The 21782-nt window shown below is 34.3% G+C and overlaps 3 protein-coding genes across 6 annotated transcripts; 1 reads left to right on the forward strand and 2 right to left on the reverse strand.

Moving 5' to 3' along the window:
* Positions 1-1678: 1678 nt before the first annotated feature.
* LOC115992961 (E3 ubiquitin-protein ligase RGLG5-like) lies at positions 1679-5769 on the forward strand. 3 transcript variants are annotated; one of them, XM_031117212.1, is made up of 11 exons: positions 1679-1761; positions 2692-2965; positions 3500-3725; positions 3852-3965; positions 4057-4154; positions 4340-4419; positions 4504-4609; positions 4685-4812; positions 4910-5132; positions 5280-5336; positions 5428-5769. In XM_031117212.1, the coding sequence occupies exons 2-11, from the start codon at positions 2771-2773 to the stop codon at positions 5509-5511; spliced, it is 1311 nt and encodes a 436-aa protein (XP_030973072.1). In that variant the 5' UTR covers positions 1679-1761; positions 2692-2770; the 3' UTR covers positions 5512-5769. The 3 variants fall into 3 exon arrangements, with proteins under 3 accessions (XP_030973072.1, XP_030973071.1, XP_030973070.1); XM_031117211.1 differs by lacking the exon at positions 1679-1761 and adding an exon at positions 1806-2277 and having other exon boundaries at positions 2453-2965; XM_031117210.1 differs by lacking the exon at positions 1679-1761 and adding an exon at positions 1806-2277.
* A 2370-nt stretch (positions 5770-8139) lies between these two features.
* LOC115992253 (glucan endo-1,3-beta-glucosidase 6) lies at positions 8140-11505 on the reverse strand. 2 transcript variants are annotated; one of them, XM_031116352.1, is made up of 3 exons: positions 11296-11504; positions 10872-11145; positions 8140-9458 (listed from the first exon to the last, which is right to left on the reverse strand). In XM_031116352.1, the coding sequence occupies exons 2-3, from the start codon at positions 11006-11008 to the stop codon at positions 8357-8359; spliced, it is 1239 nt and encodes a 412-aa protein (XP_030972212.1). In that variant the 5' UTR covers positions 11009-11145; positions 11296-11504; the 3' UTR covers positions 8140-8356. The 2 variants fall into 2 exon arrangements, with proteins under 2 accessions (XP_030972212.1, XP_030972211.1); XM_031116351.1 differs by having other exon boundaries at positions 10872-11505.
* A 4775-nt stretch (positions 11506-16280) lies between these two features.
* Positions 16281-20826, reverse strand: LOC115988729 (ATP-dependent 6-phosphofructokinase 2). The gene is made up of 2 exons (XM_031112345.1): positions 20064-20826; positions 16281-17414 (listed from the first exon to the last, which is right to left on the reverse strand). The coding sequence occupies exons 1-2, from the start codon at positions 20694-20696 to the stop codon at positions 16593-16595; spliced, it is 1455 nt and encodes a 484-aa protein (XP_030968205.1). The 5' UTR covers positions 20697-20826; the 3' UTR covers positions 16281-16592.
* Positions 20827-21782: the final 956 nt, after the last annotated feature.

Raw genomic sequence — 21782 nt, forward strand, 5'->3', positions numbered from 1 at the left:
TTATTTTTTGATACTCTAATAGTTGGGTGATGATAAATTTAAACTTAAATATTATTGTTAAAAAAATCAAGAAGTGCCATCTATGATGCACAAATGTTATTATATTGATCCAGGTTGGGTCATTTGGTGGACGAGGCTAGACAGCTGCTCAAGTTCTACAGGCCATTGGACGTAAAATTTGCCCCAAGAGAGACATACCAAGAGGCCCATTTTTAGGTTATACTGGCCCAATATGAATTATGCTAGGGACACAACTTTTGGCATAATTTTGTACCACAACTCGTCATGTGACGAGTTATAATTGGTAAGATTATGTTAGTGGGTCATGTGGGGATACACTTTTACCAATCACAACTCATCATGTGGCAAGTTGTGACACAAAATTATGTCAAAAGTTGTATCCCTAGCATAATTCGCCCAATATTTCTAGACCCAATGATATGGTTGGATCTCATTGACCAGCTTTTGCATTATGTAACCCAGGGAGGCTTTTTTTTTTAAAATATATTTTATTTTTATTTTATAAATTCAAGAGTTGAGGACTCGAAGGCGAGGGAATTTAAACTGTTTCCATAAATATTTAAAAATGTCAATTGAATTATAAGATTCTTGACAACCTATTCAACTTTATAAACTAAAAAAAAGATTATATTTTGCTTAAAAAAAGTTATTACGTTGGAAATAGGGATAAGCTCTTCCATTATGGTTGATTCAACTCTTTTTGTTAATTTATTTCTTGCTAACTAAGGAATTAAAAAAAAAAAATTAAAGAAAAGGAATATTGATGACGAAAACCCAGGGATGTCATTGCATAGGTCACTGTATTTGGTGGTTGGAAGACTATAAAAGTGGCAGTGAAACGAGTCTGAAAGACTAATAGTATTGTTCCACGTGGCACTTTTAGTCGCATATGATTGGACACTTGAAATACATTTTCTAACAGCAAAGTGGAAAATAGCACTAGACTTTTTTGCGTATTGCTAGCGAATTGGATTTTAATATTGTTGGAAACTAGAATTGACAAAGATTAGAGGGCAGAGCACTTGGATTAAGTCGGAGGGTTTCGGATTTTAATAATAGATTGATTGAGACTCTACTGAGCCATACATAGCCAGTAAAGGTTAAATAATTACTATAATTTTTTTATTTTTTAATAATTCAATTATTGCCACTTACATCAATGAAGATTGTAGATTTGAACCATAATACTTTTCATAAAGGTGAGATGGCTATAGTACCGTAAACAATTACACTTGAAGTCACATAAAGATTGATGTTAGGATATGTTATTAATTGATGTGTTAAATTTTAAACACAGAACAAAAAAGATAATAATTATGAATTTATTAATTATGTTGTTGATGTGGCCCGAATCATATTTATTGTTATATCAACTTATTTTTTTTATACTAATGTATGGATAGTTTTAATTTGTGATTTTTTAGAGAGTTATTTAATTTATATGGCTAGAGGAGAATTCTTTTATATTTTCTCGACCTGTGGTTGGCCTTAACCTAAATAGTAAAAATCATATTCATTGCCTCGACAATTTGTAAGAAAACATCATAGTTTTAAGGTTATCCTAAACATACAGGCTAAGATTAAGAATTGCAAATAGCTCAAAGAAAAAAAAAATTAGAATTTAATTATTGTCTTTCTTTTTAAAACTGGCTCCATTTATATAAGTTGGTTTTGCGAAATTCGAGAAGTGGACAACAAATATATCCTGCACATAATCATCCTCATCATCCTTCCACAGAGGTAATGCAGTGAATACCAAGAAGTCCTTGGGATGGTCAAATAAGCTTTGTGTGTGTGTTTTTGGGGTTAAATTTATGTTGTAATAATCATCTCGTGTTGACATTCTGAGTAAAGTTGAGGAGTTTTGTGGTTGCATGGAAATTTCCTTGAAGGTTACTTCCACTCTTATTGGTAAACAGTTTCTAGATGACAAACAATTTCTCACTAGGTTCCAAATGATAGTTAAAGCTGAATATTAGGCAACTATTGCTTTCAAGTTTATTTCCATGAAAGTCGGTTTCTAAGGAAGTTCTTGGTCTTTTCTTGATTTTGACAAGTCAGTGTTGACATCTATGTTATTGAAATTGATTCAACAGTGTTTTTTCATCTTTGTATCTGCCTCCACTTATTATCTCTCTGCCTTCTTAGCATAAGACACATGAATTCTGTACCAAGCTTTTGATCTATTTACATTTGATCTAATACAGATTGCTTTTTTCTGATTGGTTTTGTATACTTATACGGGTTGCTTTTCAGGTAAGGTTTTAAAGACAGTATATTGTTATTCTAATAGAATTAGAAATTTCCCAGTAAGCATAGTTATTATACTCTTTGGATTTCTATTTTGTCTTGTGGAATATCTTGTATTGGTGATATTTGGGTATTGATATTTGTTTTTACTATGTATCTGGTGGATTGATATGTGGCCCAGGGAATGTTGGGATTACAATTGTTCACCTCTGAGAAGTAAACACCAGAATTTCAGATACCTTTTGTAATTTTCTTTTTTTAGAGATTTTGGAGTTTAATAGGATTGGCTTATTTATTTTTGATTGGCAATTTTGTATATGATTTTGTAATTGGCTTGAGGACTTGAATATCCCTTTTTGCAAAATGATTAGTAGCTCAAAGCTTGCTATTGAACAAGACTGATCAAATTTCAACATGTAGTTTGTGCCACAGTTAGAGGGCCTCTGCAGAAGAAGAACATTATCAAATTTTTATAGCAGTAGTGAGTTGAGACATTAACATGGGAGGCAAATCATCTAAATCTGACAGTCCACGATACAGTTTCAACCATGATACTTCATATGGTTATGCTTCTCAATCAGACCTTGGCTCTTCATCCTCTCCTTATCCAGGAAATTACGCTGATTATGAAAGAAGAAGCAAGCTGCAGTCAAGGTACAAAAGAATTGGTGACGACTACCACTCTCTGGAACAGGTATTATGCTTATGGAATTCCATGAAAAAGATATATGCTTGTATTTTTCTAAGCTTTCTTCCAGGCCATTCTGATAACTGGAAAATTTGGAATGCCTATGCTATGTAAGCACACACATGTTATAAATTTCCATTGCTGATTATAATAATTAATAAATGCAGCATAGATCAGGAAATTGGATTACACTTATAAATCATCATTGAAGAATCAAATACTTAGAACTGATATTTGAATAATTAACTCTCTCTCCCTTGTTAATCATGGTAAAGAAAAACAATGCCTCCTCTAGTGGCTTTCACACTTTCTAGTCTATTATTATTGAAAAAAAATTGAGGGCTTTTCTTGTCTCTCTTTCATGTACACTAAAAATGGTCAGAGAGTTGAGTTTAGTTGATAAAATTATACTATTCTTAATGTATGCACTACATTTCATACTCCTGATCCCTACTCTTAATGGTAATTATAGATTGAACCTTATATGTTATTAGAGTTAGTTATTAATCTTGGATCCTAATATTTGATTATACATTATAGGTGACACAAGCTCTTCACCAAGCTGGTCTTGAATCTTCCAATCTTATTGTTGGCATTGATTTCACAAAGAGTAATGAGTGGACAGGCGCACGATCTTTCAACCATAGGAGCCTGCATCACCTTGGAGATCACTCAAATCCATATGAACAGGCAATATCAATAATTGGCAGGACGCTTTCAGCATTTGATGAGGATAACCTTATTCCTTGTTATGGGTTTGGCGATGGTCAGTATCAGTAAAACTTTCCGCTCAGATAGAAACATACATCACACACACACAATCTCTCTGTTGTATGTGTCAATTTAGCGTAGTTCAAAGCATAATAGTGTAAAATTTGTCATGCTTTTGCAGCAACTACACATGATCAAGAAGTTTTTAGTTTTCATCCAGATGAAAAACCTTGTAATGGATTTGAGGAAGTACTTTCTTGTTATCGAGAAATAGTGCCACAAGTACATCTAGCTGGTTGGTTGAATTACTTTCCCAATGTTGGTTTTTGTTTCACTTTCCTCCTGAGTAATTTCTATAGTTCAATTGTTCTATTCTGATATGACAGGTCCAACATCTTTTGCTCCGATCATCGAAACTGCAATTGGAATAGTTGACAATAGTGGTGGTCAGTATCATGTTCTTATGATCATTGCTGATGGACAGGTTAGTGACATGACTTGAATATTTTCTTTTATCTGAATGCTACAATAAAAATTTCTTCTCTCAGACTTATTGGAAAGATTATAGTAAATTCAATTGATGTTGCGTCTGTTTTCATCTCCCCACTTCCCTATTTTGCTTTATGGTCTTCTTAACCTCATGTTCTTGATTTTAACATGATTTGCAAGGTAACAAGAAGTGTGAACACCGGTTCTGGTAACTTTAGTCCTCAAGAGAGAAGTACCATCAATGCTATTGTGAAAGCGAGGTTGTAATACTATATTACTTGAGCACCTTATTTTAAGTGATATGTCTTCCACAAAATCTGAAGGCCTTATTATCCCTTTTGTAGTAATTATCCTTTGTCAATAGTTTTGGTTGGAGTTGGTGATGGACCATGGGACATAATGCATGAGTTTGATGACAACATTCCATCTCGGGCTTTTGATAATTTCCAGGTAAGAAACTGAATTGAGCAAATTATGCAACATTTCTAGCTAGGTTTTTACCCTGTCGTGACTTGTTTGATGCAGTTTGTAAATTTCACTGAAATCATGTTGAAGTACATCCCTGCATCCAAGAAAGAGACAGAGTTTGCTTTGGCTGCACTAATGGAGATACCATCACAATACAGAGCTACAATGGACCTGCAACTTCTGGGGTATTGTCTCTACTGACTAGCACACACTTTCACATATGACATGTTAGTAAAAGAATGCTCAAATATTTTGAATGCTTACCTTCTTACTTTCTTGCAGCTGCCGAAAAGGAACTCCTCGGAGATTTCCACTCCCGCCTCCAGTTAGAAGCATTTCAGAAAATCCTTATCCAAAGTATATACAATCAAGCAGCAATGAACGTTATAATGTACATAGCAATGAACACAACAATGGATATACGTGGTCAAGCAACATTGAACAAGAAAGTGGATTTCATTATGCTTATTCTACTCCATCATCAGAGCATTCTCCACACAGCAGGGTAGGTTTCTGCTTTCTCTCCGCACTGACACACACATGTGACCTGTTTGTCTATGATATAGTGAATTATAAAAAATAGATAAGTAAGATTTCAATTAACCTATAATCTTTAGTTCTGTTTTATTGATAGTCCTTTTTTGCCATACAGACTTGTCCTGTGTGCTTGTGGAGTAAGAAAGATCTTGCATTGGGATGTGGACATCAGGTAATCTAAAATTCAAAACTGTGAGGGATAACATCAATATTTTTTTCTAATCAACTTTGGTTAATTGCTATTCTATCTTTATCTTTTGCAGACATGCTATGATTGTGGACAGGTCTTAACCTCTTGCCCAATTTGTCGAACTCACATAACAACAAGGATAAAGCTGTATGAGTAATGCATCTGGCCAAGCAACCATTCTCGGAATCAATGGAATGAAGATTGTTTAACTCTCTAAGCTTGTTTATCAAAGGGCCAAATGGGCATCTCAAATGATTTCCTTGGGTACTCAAACATTTCTTGATAGTGTAACAATATGCTTTTTTTTCCCTGAAACAAAATTAGTGGTTCACCATTTATCTATCAAAATACCGAATCTGTCTGAATTGATCATGAATAAAGATAACAATCCAGTTGAAATGGGATCATTTCAAAAGAACTTCAAATGAGGTCATTTGAGTCTCAGCATAATTTGGCTCAAGTCTTATTTCACTCTACTACACCCGTAACAGCCTTTTCACCTCTAGGAATTTTGATATGCTGAGCATTTTAAAAGCTAATGAAGCAACATGAGAGCTTCCAAGTTGGATCAAGTTTTGAATATGAACCAGGGATCTTCATGATTGAATGGTTCAAGAAAAGATTGCTAAAAGAGAGTTGGTTATAGGCCACAAGGGGATGGATTCTGTTGCAATTATGATCAAATTTTGACTGAATGACTATAAAATTACTTGGATACTTTCACATATAATAGGCAACATAGGAAACATCTCTTTTAAGGGATTATTAAAAATTTCAAAGTTATTGGAAGCAAATCTCCATTTTAGTTTCACTACCGGAGAAATCAGATGGTTTATGGACCTATATGTGATCCTCATATCACAAATTCCACCCATTTTTGCATGAAAAGGGGTCGAACAAGCAAAACAGTCCATCTACAATTCATGCCACACGATTAAAACCTTACAAAGACCTTGGAAAGAGGAAACTGGATTGTTGACATGAAGATTACCCTCTTGACAGACCTTACACTTCAATATCTATTGACTTAACCCGGTGAGTACTTAGAACAAAAACAGAATAATGCAATTTTCAACTACCAAATGGCCTTTCATTTTTACAAATTGATTTAGAAAATGCAGTTTGTGAAACTGATAGTCATTATAAATATAGTTCCCAACCACTTGACTACCTATTTTACATTAGGCTGTCAAAATCTTGAGGTTTTAAATTCTAACTAGGATATTATTATTATTATTATTAGTTTAGCAAAAAAAAAAAAAAAAAGGGGATATTTTCTTTAAATACTAGAATTATAAATGCTTGTGAATTTTCTATAAGGTTTCAAAGATAAAATTAAGAAATCTTTTAGTCTACTGATGTGCTCAGTTCATAATTTCATATAGCCAGCTAGTGCAATCAGGACAGAAATGTTTGGCTTATGTGAATTGACCAGTCAAAAATATCCTATTACCATTTTTAGTACTTACAAGTTACAATATATTTATATTTGTTAAAATTGAATGACATCTGAAAGGATGGGGCTCAATTCTTACAAAATGAAACAAAAGATACCGCCAAACTATAATGGTAGACGCGGTTTATGTATACTGTGAGCCAAGGATTCTTACATGGACCAAAGGACAATATGTGCATATGCTAGGATAGATAAGCATCACATGCTTAGATGAGGGAGAGACGGTGCAGAATCCATTCCCTTTATATTTATATTTGTTAAAATTGAATGACATCTGAAAGGATGGGGCTCAATTCTTACAAAATGAAACAAAAGATACCGCCAAACTATAATGGTAGACGCGGTTTATGTATACTGTGAGCCAAGGATTCTTACATGGACCAAAGGACAATATGTGCATATGCTAGGATAGATAAGCATCACATGCTTAGATGAGGGAGAGACGGTGCAGAATCCATTCCCTTTGGCTAAAATAATTTCCTAAAGGGGTGACACTCTTATAAATAACATGAAAGAGTGCAGGGATGTCATACAACAGTTGGTCATTCAATTTGAGCTTGGTAAAGATGGTGAGAAAGGAAAAATTAGTATTTGCTCTTGCATGGCTGCTGCTAATGGCATCCATTATTATGTCAGCAAACGCAATGGCAGGTGCTCGCCTCAATAAAGTTGAGCATATGGTTCATCCCCAAGGTAAAGTTGAGCTATTAATTCTACTTACTCAAGATTTTTTGTTATACCTAACAACTTGTACTCTAAACATGACTTGTGCCTCTGCATGCGATATAACACATAATCATGGTATTTGAAGGTTGTCGCTGCTGCTGGTTCATTTGGAAGCCTGTAATCCGCTGTGGAAAAGTATGTTGTGAAGACGGATGTTGTACTTAAACTTGACGCATAAGCATCAGGGAGGGGGAGTTGGGTAAGAGGAGTGTCTTGTTTATGTGTTAGTAGAAGGTATGCTTGTCCTAATAGATTGGGGCTGATGCTTATCAAATAAAAAGATAGAATAAATAAGTGTTGTTGAAATACCATCATGCAAGGAGAAGAAAGTTCTAACCTCTGTTTTATTTAAAGGAGGTTTTCTGTGAGTAGTTAAAGAATTGACTTCTGCATTCAACAATAAGCCTTTGCCTTTAATGGATGTCTTATGCAAAGAGATACATCTGAGTCAGTTGAGATGCCATAGTGCACTGCAGAACCATGGTCCATCAGTTCACAAATCTACGGCCCGTTTAGCTTTTTGGTGTCATATGATCACAAATCATGCTTCAAAATGAAGAATGTAGTTCCATTGCAATTCTAAATATCCAATAGACTAGTATGTCCTTGAAATAAAAGAGAGCCAGTGTGGATATAAATTATATTTAAATAGTTCACTACATAAGCTTTTACTCTGTTTCTTACATGATGATAAATAAGTCAAATCAAATATCTGGAATAATTTTGGACATCTCTAGATAACAATCGTATTCTATCACCTAAGTCTAGCATCATAGTATCAGAAGGGGGACTGAGAAAAACCCACTAAAGAAACCTTTTTTCAGGTCGCAAAAACCCAAAACCCCCACAGGATCAAAAACCAAAGAATAAGCCACCTACAATTTGGTCGATAGCTTGATGAACTAACATCGGTGAGGCCCACAACAAACCTACAATCCCCAACAGAAGGGTCTAGGAAAGTGACCATACCAAGCCCATCAAAATCGCAACTCTGTGAATTCTGCATTTGCAGCTGATAGTAACTGTTGAATGCATATGAGATATTTCCCTTTGCTCCAATGGCATTACATGATCCCCCGTAGTTAAGTGTAGTACAATCTGCAACACTACAGGCAAGTTTCATGTGGTTCGTCACCTCTGACAAATCTGTAGATGGGTTTGCCACACACCATCTAGATGGAAGATATTGAACATTCCTTGCATTCTTTAAAAACCTATTGCCCGAACCAAGGTTTAGCGCATATTTCGCTTGGCCATCAAAGGAAAAAATACCCCAATGCCTCTCAAAGTTTCCTGGAAGTACGCTCTTTGCCCCTTCATCAAGGAGACTGAAAAGGTAAATATCCACTGGAGGGACACCAGGCCTCAGCGGGGTTCCTTTGTTACTCAGAACATGATTTATGAGCCCTTGATTAAAAACCCTTGCTGCAGTGAGATTTGCACCAATGGCTCCATCTGTAGGCCAACCTATTTCCCCAATAACTATGGGCATCTGACCATATCCAAGTTTGCTTAGAGCTGCAACTAAAGTGTCAAAATTCCCATCAAATGCATTGTAGTAAACATTGGGCCCATCCGTAATAGCATGAGTAGTCCCCTCAAAAAATGCATACTCTTGTGGAAAATCAGCGTTCGCATAGAGACTTAGAAATGGGTAAATATTGACTACAAATGGGGAACCATTTGAGTTGAGGAATGAAACAATTTGAGTGATAATTTGAGTCAGTTCAGGTCGGAATGCCCCTTGAGAAGGAAGGGTGGATTCATATGCATCAGCATTGCAAGGTACCACCAACTTTACATAGCCTGCAAGATTAGCTTTGGCTAAGGACTGTTGAAGATTGAGCAATGCGGGCATGACATAGGACTCATATTGACCTGCGTAACTAGAAAGGAAGGGCTCATTTCCTACTGCAACATACCTGTCATGAAACAGTAATAACTGAATAGCTTGCTCAAAAATTCAAAATTTAGAACTCCTAATACATAGAGAAATTTACTGAGACATCTAAATTGCCGAAAATTTTGAAAAATAATTATGAGATTTAAAATTTAAAGTTCAGAAAAATATTAAATATCTGGGCGAGTTCCCTTTTAGAAAAGAAGTGCTTTGTGAACTTTTTCAAAGAATCAAACCTACCACTACCAAGCTTTTTGATAATGATATGTCAGAACTAGGCTCTAGTATTACATTAGGAAGATACGGTGTATTACCAAACTTGAGGATTAATCGTATCACTAGCCTCCAAGGAGGTTCAGATTTCTCATAAATTAAGTCCCTACCTTTCTTCTCAAAATATCAATAATAATAATTCAAATTCCTACCTTACAAATGTGAATTCATTGTGCATTTAAAAAAGTGCTTACATGAGTCAATTTATTGGTACCATCTAAATGAGCTGAAAAATGCATCAGCTCAATAAGTTGATCTCAATTCTTAAATGCTTTGAACAAGAAACTGGTTTGCAGGATAGAACTCTTGGGAGGAAGATAATAAGCATTGCAAATCTAACCCATTTTGATTTTGACTGTAAATCAATAATTTCTAAAAATACTGTCAATCACTACCCCAAGGTGAAGGCTGAGCAAGCCATTGAAAGTCAGAGCTTTCATAGGAAAGAGCCTGGCAGCATAGAACTATGCATCAAAAGTTAGCATAGAAAGTAGGCTGCTTAAGTGGAGACAGACATCAATTAGACTTATCCACAGGTCAAGCTTCATTTTTATTTGGTTAATATAGCCAATTCATGATCATGATAAGCTTCATGCCAAAATTCCCAAATTATTTACAAAATTTTAAGTGTATCTGTTTTATTTTTTTCCCCTCTTAAAAAGTATACCTGTTTTCATTAACCAGTTATGACCTGAATATGTTTGCAATAATTTAACTACTGTTCTTAAAAAAAGGCAATAATTCTAACTATAGGTCAATCTTCAATGATGCAATAAGAACCAGTTTACCAATAAATTTACTACCTGTCACTATAATTCTATAGTAACTAATTGTAACAGAATTTGGCAGAATAACATATACTTCTATTACAGAATTTCCTACAATGATAGTTAGAAACTGAAACCTGACTCTCAAATATATCATCTTTTTTTTTTTTTGCCCCTTCTTTGGGGTACTATTTTAATTTGATTAGAAATGAATTCAGCCTAATACAACTAGTGTGCTTTGTTGGATTGAGTTGATTCTTGTAAACAAAAACATAAGATCCAAAAATTTTATTTCTTTTCTCACTTTCCTACTTCTTTGCCAAACAAAGAACACATACCAAAAAAAAAAAAAAAAAAATGAAGAAGAAGAAGAAGCACTGGAAGGATATACAAACCTGATATCAACGCCACCTTTAACCATATATGTGGACACATTCTGGCGAACCCACAAATCTGAGGCCATAGTGGATGAGCTCAAAGTGGCCAGCATATCATTGGAGATTCCAACCATGACTTGAATCCCAGACCCCATGAGAGCCTTAAGAGCACCTGGGTCTGCATCAAAAAGCTTAACTTTTTGTACCTTGTTCTCTTTTAGGAGATCCACCACTGTGGTAGGTTTCAGCCTGTGGAATGACAAGGTCCCCCAGTTCACTCCTATGGCTGATTCTGCTTTCAGAGATGAGTTTATAAGTATGAGAGAAATTAAAGCAGCAACTCTGAATCTAGGCAATGACAACATCTTTGTCTGGAAAAGGAGTTTCCTGCTGGGTTCCAAAAAACAAAAAATAAATACCATTCAGTCATTCATACACATACATTGGAGTTTTTGTCTGAAAGTGAGCTATTTCCGTTGCCCACAAACAAGGAAAAAAAAAAACACCCTTTTGTTTGTGTTTGTGTTTGTGTTTGTTGTTAGTTGGTGAAATGAGAATGAGTTTATGAGAGAAAATGGGCGGAATTGCTTTTGAAAGAAACAGTGTGAGTGTCTAACTGCTTATGGAAGAGTAAAGATTAAGCTCTCTTAAGAGATCTTTATTATCATTACGAGTTTTACTTCAATTTGATAATGATGTTCAAGCCAATTGTAAGGAAATGACCAGAATAACCTTTTCTCCAGTGATAAGGGAGTTGCCACTGCCACTTGCTGCAATCACAGCATGCTAGCTTATTCTTTCGGGAAGGGACCCTTTTTAAAAATCTTTTTGGAAAATGCAATGCATGCACACCTAAAGAACAATGTGTTAAATGTATAAATGATGTGACATGGTAATTGCCACCTAGTGAAAAAATTGGTAAACTGATAATAACAGACATTAATCAAGTGATATAAATAATTGTTTATTCTTCAAATTTTACACGTGGTCGGTAGTTAAAAATTTTAGGTACTCTCCTATGAGAAATGGTGCATTTTTCACATATATTCGTAAGTAAATCCAACCATAAATATGAGATAAAAAAACATTATTTTTTCATATCATGTGAGTATTTAAGAATTATTCACTAGTTAGAGCACTAATATTGAATATAATATATATGAAATTTTAGCATTTTAGCATACCAAATACTAAAAAACATATTTCATTCAACTTGTTAAACTTTAAAAAAATTATTATATATGGAGCTACAGTACTTCTAGTAGAATCAAAGTAGCTCATGCTATTTTTTTTTTTTAAATAATTTCTCTTCCTATTGCACTGTAGCTCAATGGGTCTTTTTTCTTTTCTTTTTTCCTTCTTTGTTTTGAATTGAGTTATGTGTTAATATAATATTATTTTAATGTATTGTATACTTGTATGTATTATTTTAGTATTTTGTACGAAAGAACAAAGATATTGTTATAATGTGTTATAAAGACTTTTTTTTTTTTTTTTTTTGGAGAAACATGTTATAAAGACTTAAAATAGCATTTTCATTTTTGGTAACATCCGACACTCATGTAATAAAATTAGAGAAATGATATGTTTACAACATTTTTACAACAAATTCTAAGTGACAAGTTGTTACTAGTTATTATTATTGTGGCAAAAAAGTAATTTTAGCGTTAGTTTAAAATTTGAACTAATAACAACTAACCACCTGTGATTTGTTGTAAAAATATTATAAATGTAGCATCTCTCATAAAACTATGAACCAAAGCAAGATTGTTTCTTCACAGTAATATAAGGGAAATACTAACAAGTACCCATAGGGCACTAGTTAATAATTCATATAAAGAAAGTTTTTATGGGAAATGAAAAAAAAAAAAAGTAATTAATATTTTGACAGCTTTTTTTATTTCCCATAAAAGTGGTATCAAAACTTTCCTAAAGTGGATTATTAATGAATGCCCTTAAGACACTCGTTAGTAAAACCCATTATATAATAATTTATTAGGGGCTTTAATAATTTTGAAAAGAAACAATGGAAGCGGTATCAGCATCATGCCTTTGTCTTTAGTGAGGAATAATCTTATCTGGTAGTGACCGACTTCCCATGTGGAATTTGGAGATAGATAGATGCACAGCATTACATCACCGACGTGAGGGGCTTTGAAGTCCAAAACTCCGACGCAGTGTCAATGACGGTTTGATATTGTTTGTTGTTGTTTTTTTTTTTTTTTTTTTTTTTTTTTTTTTTTTTTTTTTTTTTTTTTTTTTTTTTAAATCATATCTTTTTTTGCTTAATAAAAAAGAGAAAAGGTTCATCGACCTCACATCACGTGATGATAATAAGTAATACCACGTGTATCACACAAGTCTTATTAAGGTTATCACTCGAACAACTCTTTTCAAAGTTTTGGGACAAAATTTCTTCCATTAAACAATAAACCATACCCTATGTGTGTGTGTGTTTTTTTTTTTTTTGCCCATGTCGGCTGTACAAAACAGGGAATTCGATCATTATCTATAAAATAGTAGAAAGTTTGGTGTTTTTCAACATTGATTGTGCCATCTTATAGATAAGTATTTATGACTACGTTGTTATGGTAGGTCATGAATGTCACCTCCATTGAAATGGAAAGGCTACCTGACTGTTTAGGCGTTTTGTGGTTGCAAAGGCAATAGGTATGATCACACAATTTTTCACTTTTATCTCTCCAAAAAAAAGAATGACACCCTTTGTTGTGATTAGTTTATAGGTCCGGTTAGTGTCCCAATTCAGTAAACTTTTATTACCATTTTTATTGAAAATATATATTAAAAAAAGTCAAAAAAATCAGTTTTTTTTTTTAAGTTTTTTAAAATATTTTTTAAATTAATGCCCATAGGACATTCATCAAATTTTTCCTAGTTTACATTAAAGTGTTATTAATGACAAGTGCATGTTTTAATGATATTACTTCAATCCTTATTTCTTATTTGATAATTACAACATTGAAAAGGAAGACTTGAACCATAATTCTTCTAATCAAGAATCCGTTCTTCTACTATCACAGCTTTTGCCCCATATTTTTTGTCCACAACTCTAATGTGATCAACTATAAATGATAAACAATTACTTTGATATGGATTCACCATTCACAATTGACTACATCAAAATTATGGTAAGAATTGTGACTCAAAAGTTGTGTCCACAAACTTTCTCATAAAAAAGACCAAACTATATTATTAAGTTACCAGCCTCTTGAATTTATCACAATAATAAATTGTGAAAACAGAAGAAAAAAGTGTCCATTAAACATATATTCAAATACACTAAAAAAATGTGCCATTAATTTTATTCATGAATGATTAGGTGTTTGAACCAAAATATTTTGAAAATTTAAAACATAGAAAGACATATTAGCTAGCAGTTTAATTCTTCAATTAAATTCAAATACATAGTTGCATTAATCAATAATCAATAAAGTATTATCTTTTTTAATAACAATTGAATTTAATTAGAGCACATTAATATATTGCACGTAGGTAATTATACCTACGTTTTACCCGAAGAAAGTAACCAAGTAATTAAAGCATTCCTTTCATGGTAAGCTTGGAACTGAACCTATAAACCTCGTACTACTCATCTCCTTTCTTTTTTTTCTTTGCCAAAAAAAAAAAAAAAAAAAAAATTGTAATGGATGACTTGTGTTGTTTGTACAACTCTTATAGGCCTTGCGTGCACAAAGTTCTTTTTTTTTTTTTTTCCTTAATTTTTTGCTGTATTTAATCTTTATTCTTCTTTATAAATAAAATAAAATAAAATAAAAATCATAGAAATGAGTTTTGTTCATGAATTATGAGCACAAATCTTATGTGATAGTATTAAACTCTAATCGATGTCTTAACAGCACATTTGGTTTTGGAGTATTATTTGTATGATCTATCCTTTATACATACACATGTATCAGTATCAGTAGTAAAGAAGCATGAAAACAAGTTGGAAAGAAATACGCCTTAATCCAGCCATATTGCAAAACCACCTGAATTTACAGTCCTAGAATTGATTTTACCAGTAGCCCAAAAAAAAACAAATTAAGGAGATCACTCAGAAACAATCTTTTGACAACGGTCGACTTTTGAACATGAATGCTAGCTATACCATCATGTCGCAACACATCTTTTGATGCCTCTCAGACCTACAATTTTACTGCCACTCTTATCAAACATAGTTGGGGCCAAGCCTGTCCTTGTTCCATCATCCCCATATTCAATACCATAGGTTGAAAGTTTTTGTTCCCATGTTTTCGTATGATTTTTTTGGGTAAAGCTAATTGTCCTTTATCATTATCATTGTCTATGCTTGTGCCTATTTTTTTCTTGTTTAGCTCCTAAATAATTCTCATAAACAGGCAAAGGTAGTGATAGGATAGCCACTTGTCTAAGGCTCAAATTCTAAGGCAAGCTCTTAAGAGCAAGATGTTACATCTTATTTGAACTGGAATGCACTAGATGCTACGTAAAAGGTGTGTGGTTTCTGTTTGGAGGTTCATAACTGCATTTGTAATTTATTCATACTTGCTTTTTGAACTTTTGAAGATTTGTAAAAGTTGAAGCATCATTTTTTGAGGCCATATAGCTAGTAAAGAAAATGTAATATTCCCTAGCATTCACAAAGCCACAAAGCATTTGGTTATCTTTTTTCTTCTTCATGAAAGTGAGTGACACAGTGGGAGATTATCGTCAATATGGGAGAGGAAAAGGAAGAAGAAGATAGAAAGAAACATTATTAACAATTTCTCAAATAGCAAAGATAATATGTGATTCCTCAATGAAAGAGACCTTGTCTTTTTCAACTTTATCTTACATGGAAAGGAAGACAATTGGACTATTCAAATGGAATTGGATACTAGTATTTGCATAATTAGATTTAATATTAGTGATTAAGATTAAAGCTTTTGCACAACTTTTGCGTATGACAAGTGCCGATACAAAGTATCATATCGAATTATGAAGCCTGAATAACCAATTAATGCGCAATTGCAAATGTTCATCACTACCGTTGCTCCTTTTGCACAATATTTGCGCCTTAGCCTACGACTATGTGGTTTCACAAAGTTTCGTAAAGTAAAGGTAAGTATGGCCCCAGAATCCAACCGTAAATGCCACCATTAAAAGAATAATATTCTCAGTTGTCTTTCTAAAAGAGATAAACACATATAGCTGACCTTGCTTTAATGGTTATTGTTCAAGCGTTGTGCGGTAGAACAATGTTCATGTCCTTGATATCTTTTACTACGTGCACACTAAAGGAAAAAGAATATAACGAAGAAAGAAGACATCAACTGTGACAGCTTGACCAACACAGCTGTTTATATGATATGACAGTTCCAAACATTCACAAGTAATCCAACCATAATGTACGCTAGATGAGCATCATTATAAAAAAAAAAAAAAAAAGGAATCCAACATTGAATTATCTCAATAAACAACAAGGTTTCGGGGACAACATTATTTGAAAAAGCAGACCAAATATAATCAGTCCAACCCTTAAAGTTTCTTCATCCCATGCAATACATTCCAACACTGCCACTTTTAATCTTACCCTTGAATCAACCCTTTGAAGCTACCAAGTAAATCTGTTACCTGGAATGATCTGCAAGTTGAATCCTGGTAAGGTTCAAAAAGCCAAGAAAGCCTCAATGTGAATCAGCTTAAGAGACCACAAAGATGAAACTTGTTGTCTATAAACTGTTGATTGGTTTTTTATGTTTAGACCTTCATAAAATCGGGTTGATTGGTAACAGATCTCACCCATGCCCATTTGTGATCCTTTGTGTCAACTTCATTCTTAGATTGTGCCACCTCTTCCAATGGAATATATGCATAGATGCCATTAATAGGACCAGGGACAAATCCAGTGTACCCTGCCATAACCCCATGAATTGCAGAGTGTGCTAAAAGTGTACAATACAATCTATCTGTAGCATTTGCAGGAACGGCACGTATCATGTATGTTGGATCTATGTACTTCACTGTAAGCAACTCATTTTGGTGATTTCTTGCCCACCATTTCGTTAGCTCTGACTTCAACCACCCGCCAACATCTAAGAACACTGGGTTGCCAGATTCATCCCTCTCCTCTTTCTGTGCATCAGTCCTTGGTATCATATCCTGTCCTGCCCCCTCAGCAACTACTAGTACTGCATGACTATTCTCCTTCAGTCGCTGCTCAAGAAATTCAAATAGCCCTCCTTTTCCTTCCAAGTAAAATTCCATTTCAGGAATCAAGCAGCAGTCCACATCACGACTGCTCAATGTTGCATGAAGGGCAATGTGCCCTGTGCTTCTACCCATTAGCTTCACCAAGCCAATTCCATTAACTGCACTCTCAGCCTCCACATAAGCTGCACTAATTGCTTGCTGTGCCATTTCTACTGCTGTCTGGAAACCAAATGATCTGTCAATGATTCCCACATCATTGTCAACGGTTTTAGGGATGCAAGTAATTGAAACATTCAGTTTCCTGCGACGAATTTCATCAAATATGTTCACAGCCCCACGCATTGTGCCATCTCCACCTATGATGTACACCTGTTTACATGTTGGGGGATGAGCAAATAGGGAAACCCAATAAGAACAAGTATACACTTAGAAAGATAAAATTTACGCTGATTGCTAGTTAAGAATCTACCTCAATTACAAGAAGTTTTTTGGAAACATATAAATCAAGAAATTGAATTTCAATTATTTGTGGAAACATAGCAATTGGTAGAACCGGTGATAAAAGAAAGAGATACTGGATATGAATCGCTCACATATTCTTCTGAATTATATGTATCCATGGGATTAATTTGGAAAAACAGTAGAGGTATGCAAGAACAAACAATTTTTATTGGAAACATTCCTCTAATGAATTCCTTGGGAACTTCCATGGTAAGTGGGATATATAGAATTGTGATCAATCAAACATTGCAAAGCCCCGGTATCTATTACCGGTTAGAATTGGACAATACCGTAATTTCGGTTTATACAGGCACCATAATATCAGATTAGAGATTGATCGTAAGGCAAGGATATGGGCTTGTGTGAGTAGGAAATCTGTAAAAATTTGTTAAAGCTAATATGATAATGTGTGATTATACTATTTAACAAAGAAGATACGAAACAAGATGTACTTGAATGGCTGATATGATTTGTGTAGCAAGCCCCCGTACAACTTGTGTAGCGTTCTGTTTGTATTCATTAACATCTAGAAAATGTCAGCATTTATTGATTTTGTGGGCTAGCAGTCATTTTTTAGTATCAAATAAAACTTAAATTAGTTGGAGTATATTTTATTCAACATTGGTTAAACATACCCAATAATAAATAGCGATCACCACATGTTAATGTTCGGCACTTTTGGTGTACCGTATAATCAATAGTATGGATTTTATTAATGTGTGTTTTTATTGGAAATAAGCAGGCCTCAATAGGACAGGCTTTTGTTTCAGAATATTGGTTTGGCAATTAAAAACCAATACATTTTGACACTCAAATGTATAATATATTAAGTGTAGTGTGCAGACTAACTGAAGGTGAGAGTGCAACGGAAAAAGGTGTAACACACACACACACTCTCTCTCAAGTGTAATATATAAAAGTGATAACTGAATGTGAGAATGCAAAAGTAAAAAGGTTTAACACACACACACTCCATTCTAAAAAACAAGCAACTTTCTTTTTTTCATGGAGGGCTCATCATCATTATCATGGGAGTCACATGTATGGAATCATTTGCCGGCTGTTCTTTCAATATATGTAGCGATTCTAGAGAGTGGTATTAATTCATTTTCTGGTTTTACATCAATAAGTAGGGAAACTTTAAAAACATGAATTAGTAAACATCAAAGGCAAGGGTGGCACCAAAATTTAAGTCAATTTAACAAAAAAAAGGACAAGGAAGAACTTAAAATGAAGAGCTTATTATAATTACAGAAACAGAGAAGAAACAAAGCTACCAATGAGAATAAAGGCATAAAGGGCTTCATACAACATAGATGAAAGAATTCACTGTCTTCTAAATAGCCAAAGAACTAAAATAATATTTCTTGCAAGGAAAGGGTATAAGATTTACTCGATTTACTCTCTCCAAGAACAGATTGAAAAGTTCTCTAGCCTCACCTTTACTAATGCAGATCTCTAGAGAGTATTACCAATTAACGCATCCAAGAGAGAATATTAACATAAAATTGGTATTTTCTAAAATAGACTCTGCAAACATGGAGTTCTGTCCCAGGAAAATTATTCCCTCAGAAATTAAGCTTTGATCTGGACTATCCTGCCCATGAAAATAAGAATGGAACACATAGTTCAACTAGTGAAAAAGGTGAGTACCAATTAGAAATCTAGCACAGCCTCTGCATTCCAGATAGTTTCATCTTGTATATCTTTGTTTCTTTTGGTGTCTTGTCATTTTTGTAACTTTTTGGAATATGCTATGGCTAAAAAGACTGCTTTGAATGTAAATGGGCCTAGCTGAGGACTTGTTGTCTGATAAGTTTGGGTTAATAACACTATCAATCATGGAATTCATGCCTTTTACATAATTGTTGAAAAGGAGGGAGAAAGTGCCAAAGGATTTAACACTTCGGGTTCAAAAGGAAGGTAGAACTTAAGAAATTCATAATATTTCAAAAGATTGCGAGGAATGCTGATCTCACAAGCCACAACCAACACTATCTTTTGTGCTTGATAAAGCAAACTGAAGATTGAAGATAACATAGTTTACATGCACATCCATATAGAGGGCATCGATCATTATGAATACACCCTTTAAAGTTGATTATCTAGCCAAAGATAATTGTTTAAATAAAAAATGGCAACACTGCTTTTAGCGTTTCATTTTTATTTTTATTTTTTTAGTTAGCCTTTAGCCTTTTAATTTCTTGCTCTAGTAGTTATCTTTCCAAACGTTAAAGACATATACATATAGACTACATAAACCAAAGTCTTAAGGACTTCATAGAATCTTAGTTAATTCTAAACCACAGTCTTCAACCCAGTTGGGTCCAATCTAATCATCAGATTCATATGAGTACAATGATCTTTTTTTTTAAAGAATTTTACCATCCACATAAAAACCAAACCATGCTTCCAAAATTGCAAAACATTCTTTGACTAGTCTAAAAAAAAAAAAAAAATCTAATGTACAGCATTAGATTCCTCAATTAAATTCAGACAGAGATCAGAAAACAAAACCTGATTAAATTGACGATCCTGAATACCATCGACAATCTTTTGAAGATCAAAACCACCCCTAGAGGTCTCAAGCACAGTGCCACCCCTATTGTGCCAACTGTGCACTAGCTTAGGATTGAGCTCCACAGGTTCAGAGGAGTAAAACCCTCTGTAACCAGCTTTAACACCGAATATCTGACGCACACCATAGAGGTCCCAGAGAGCCACCACGAGCTCCCTGATGACAGTGTTGAGACCAGGACAGAGTCCACCACAGGTGACAATAGCAGCCCGAGTTTGAGACGGGTCGAAGAAGATACGATCACGTGGACCAGCACGGTGGTAAGCTATGGAGGAAGCAGAGGAAGGGAAGGACTCAGAGAGGTCGAAGACTATGTGGCGGAGAACGACATCGGAGTGGGAGATGTAGAAGCCTTTAGAAGGGTGGTAGAATGGGCTATACTCTAATGGGTTGGGTTGGCTTTTGAGGTCTTGTTGTGGAATGTAGTCTTTGAGGTGTGGTAGTTTTTGTAGGGTTACTGGTGATATTGAAAAGGTGGTGGTGGTGGTGGTGGTGGTGTCATCGCCATCATTGTTGTTGTTTGATGATGGAGTAGTGAGGTTTGTGGCTTCAGTGTGTGAAACAGCAGCCATTTTTTAAAGGATCTATATATTTTCTGCAGAGATATGAATTAAAGGATATGATGACAAATTAAACACAACACAAAGACAGAGAGTTAGGATTTTCTGAAGCTCAACTCTGATGAGTAAACTCTAAGCTTTGATTTTTTGATTGTTCTTTAACAGCTTTTCTGGGTAGAATTAGACACGTGGTAGACTTTCTAAGCGACACGTTTGATTTATTTAACCTTTGGTTTGGTTTTTTAACAAGAGTTAAATTAATGGGAGTGCTGAGTCATCAATTTAAAATAGGTGGCAGCTCTCAATTTGCATGAGAGTCCTCCAGGAGGTTCTAATAATATCTCGTGCTGTTGTTAGTTGCTTTGTTTCAGTACTGATAAGTTGCATGATGGAGAGTGGTCCTTCCCTTTTTATTTTTTCAATGAATTGGGCCTACTAGTAAGTCATTGAGTGTGTTTTGAAAGCAGGAAGGTTTATGAGCTAGAAGCCCAATTATAAACCTATTTTATAATCTAATGGTTCAAAAAACACCACGTTAATTGAGTGTGTGTCTTGAGTTACACATCAAGCATATATTAACTTAATATGGGCTTTATAAATAAATACAATGAGTCTCAATTGTGATTAAACTAGTCTTTTAATATATGCTTGAGTTACACATCAAGCATATATTAACTTAATATGGGCTTTATAAGAGCATCCACATCCGGATCTTAAATCCCATCTTATTTTACCATCCCAAAAACCTACTTTATCAATTATACAATACCATTTTACAATACACCCAACATCCCAACTTTTATTTTCCTATCCTACTCATTAAAATAATATTTTTACACAATAAAATAATATAAATTCTACAATAAAATAATATTTAAATTTTATCTATCACTCCTCTCTCTCTGAGTATCTGTCCCTCTCTCAACAACCAAACAACCCAATTATCACCGCACCACCACCCCCATGCCTACCACGCCACCATGCCCATTGCCCACCAAATCCACCGGAACCAAAAACCCAAACTAAGGAATTGGGAAAAAAAAAAAAAACCACCAGATCACTGCCACATCCAACCCATCTAAACCCAAAAGATAAAAC

The sequence above is a fragment of the Quercus lobata genome, chromosome 5 (assembly GCF_001633185.2).
Source record: "Quercus lobata isolate SW786 chromosome 5, ValleyOak3.0 Primary Assembly, whole genome shotgun sequence".
Taxonomy (NCBI): Eukaryota; Viridiplantae; Streptophyta; class Magnoliopsida; order Fagales; family Fagaceae; genus Quercus; species Quercus lobata.

Coding starts and splice junctions, on each gene's coding strand:
- LOC115988729 (XM_031112345.1), bottom strand. CDS start 20,696: ATGGCTGCTGTTTCACACACTGAAGCCACAAACCTCACTACTCCATCA. Junction 17,415..20,063: donor AGGATCGTCAATTTAATCAG/GTTTTGTTTTCT, acceptor ACATGTAAACAG/GTGTACATCATAGGTGGAGA.
- LOC115992253 (XM_031116351.1), bottom strand. CDS start 11,275: ATGGTATTTATTTTTTGTTTTTTGGAACCCAGCAGGAAACTCCTTTTC. Junction 9,459..10,871: donor AAAGGTGGCGTTGATATCAG/GTTTGTATATCC, acceptor GTTTCATGACAG/GTATGTTGCAGTAGGAAATG.
- LOC115992961 (XM_031117212.1), top strand. CDS start 2,771: ATGGGAGGCAAATCATCTAAATCTGACAGTCCACGATACAGTTTCAAC. Junction 3,726..3,851: donor TTGTTATGGGTTTGGCGATG/GTCAGTATCAGT, acceptor ATGCTTTTGCAG/CAACTACACATGATCAAGAA. Junction 5,337..5,427: donor CATTGGGATGTGGACATCAG/GTAATCTAAAAT, acceptor TATCTTTTGCAG/ACATGCTATGATTGTGGACA.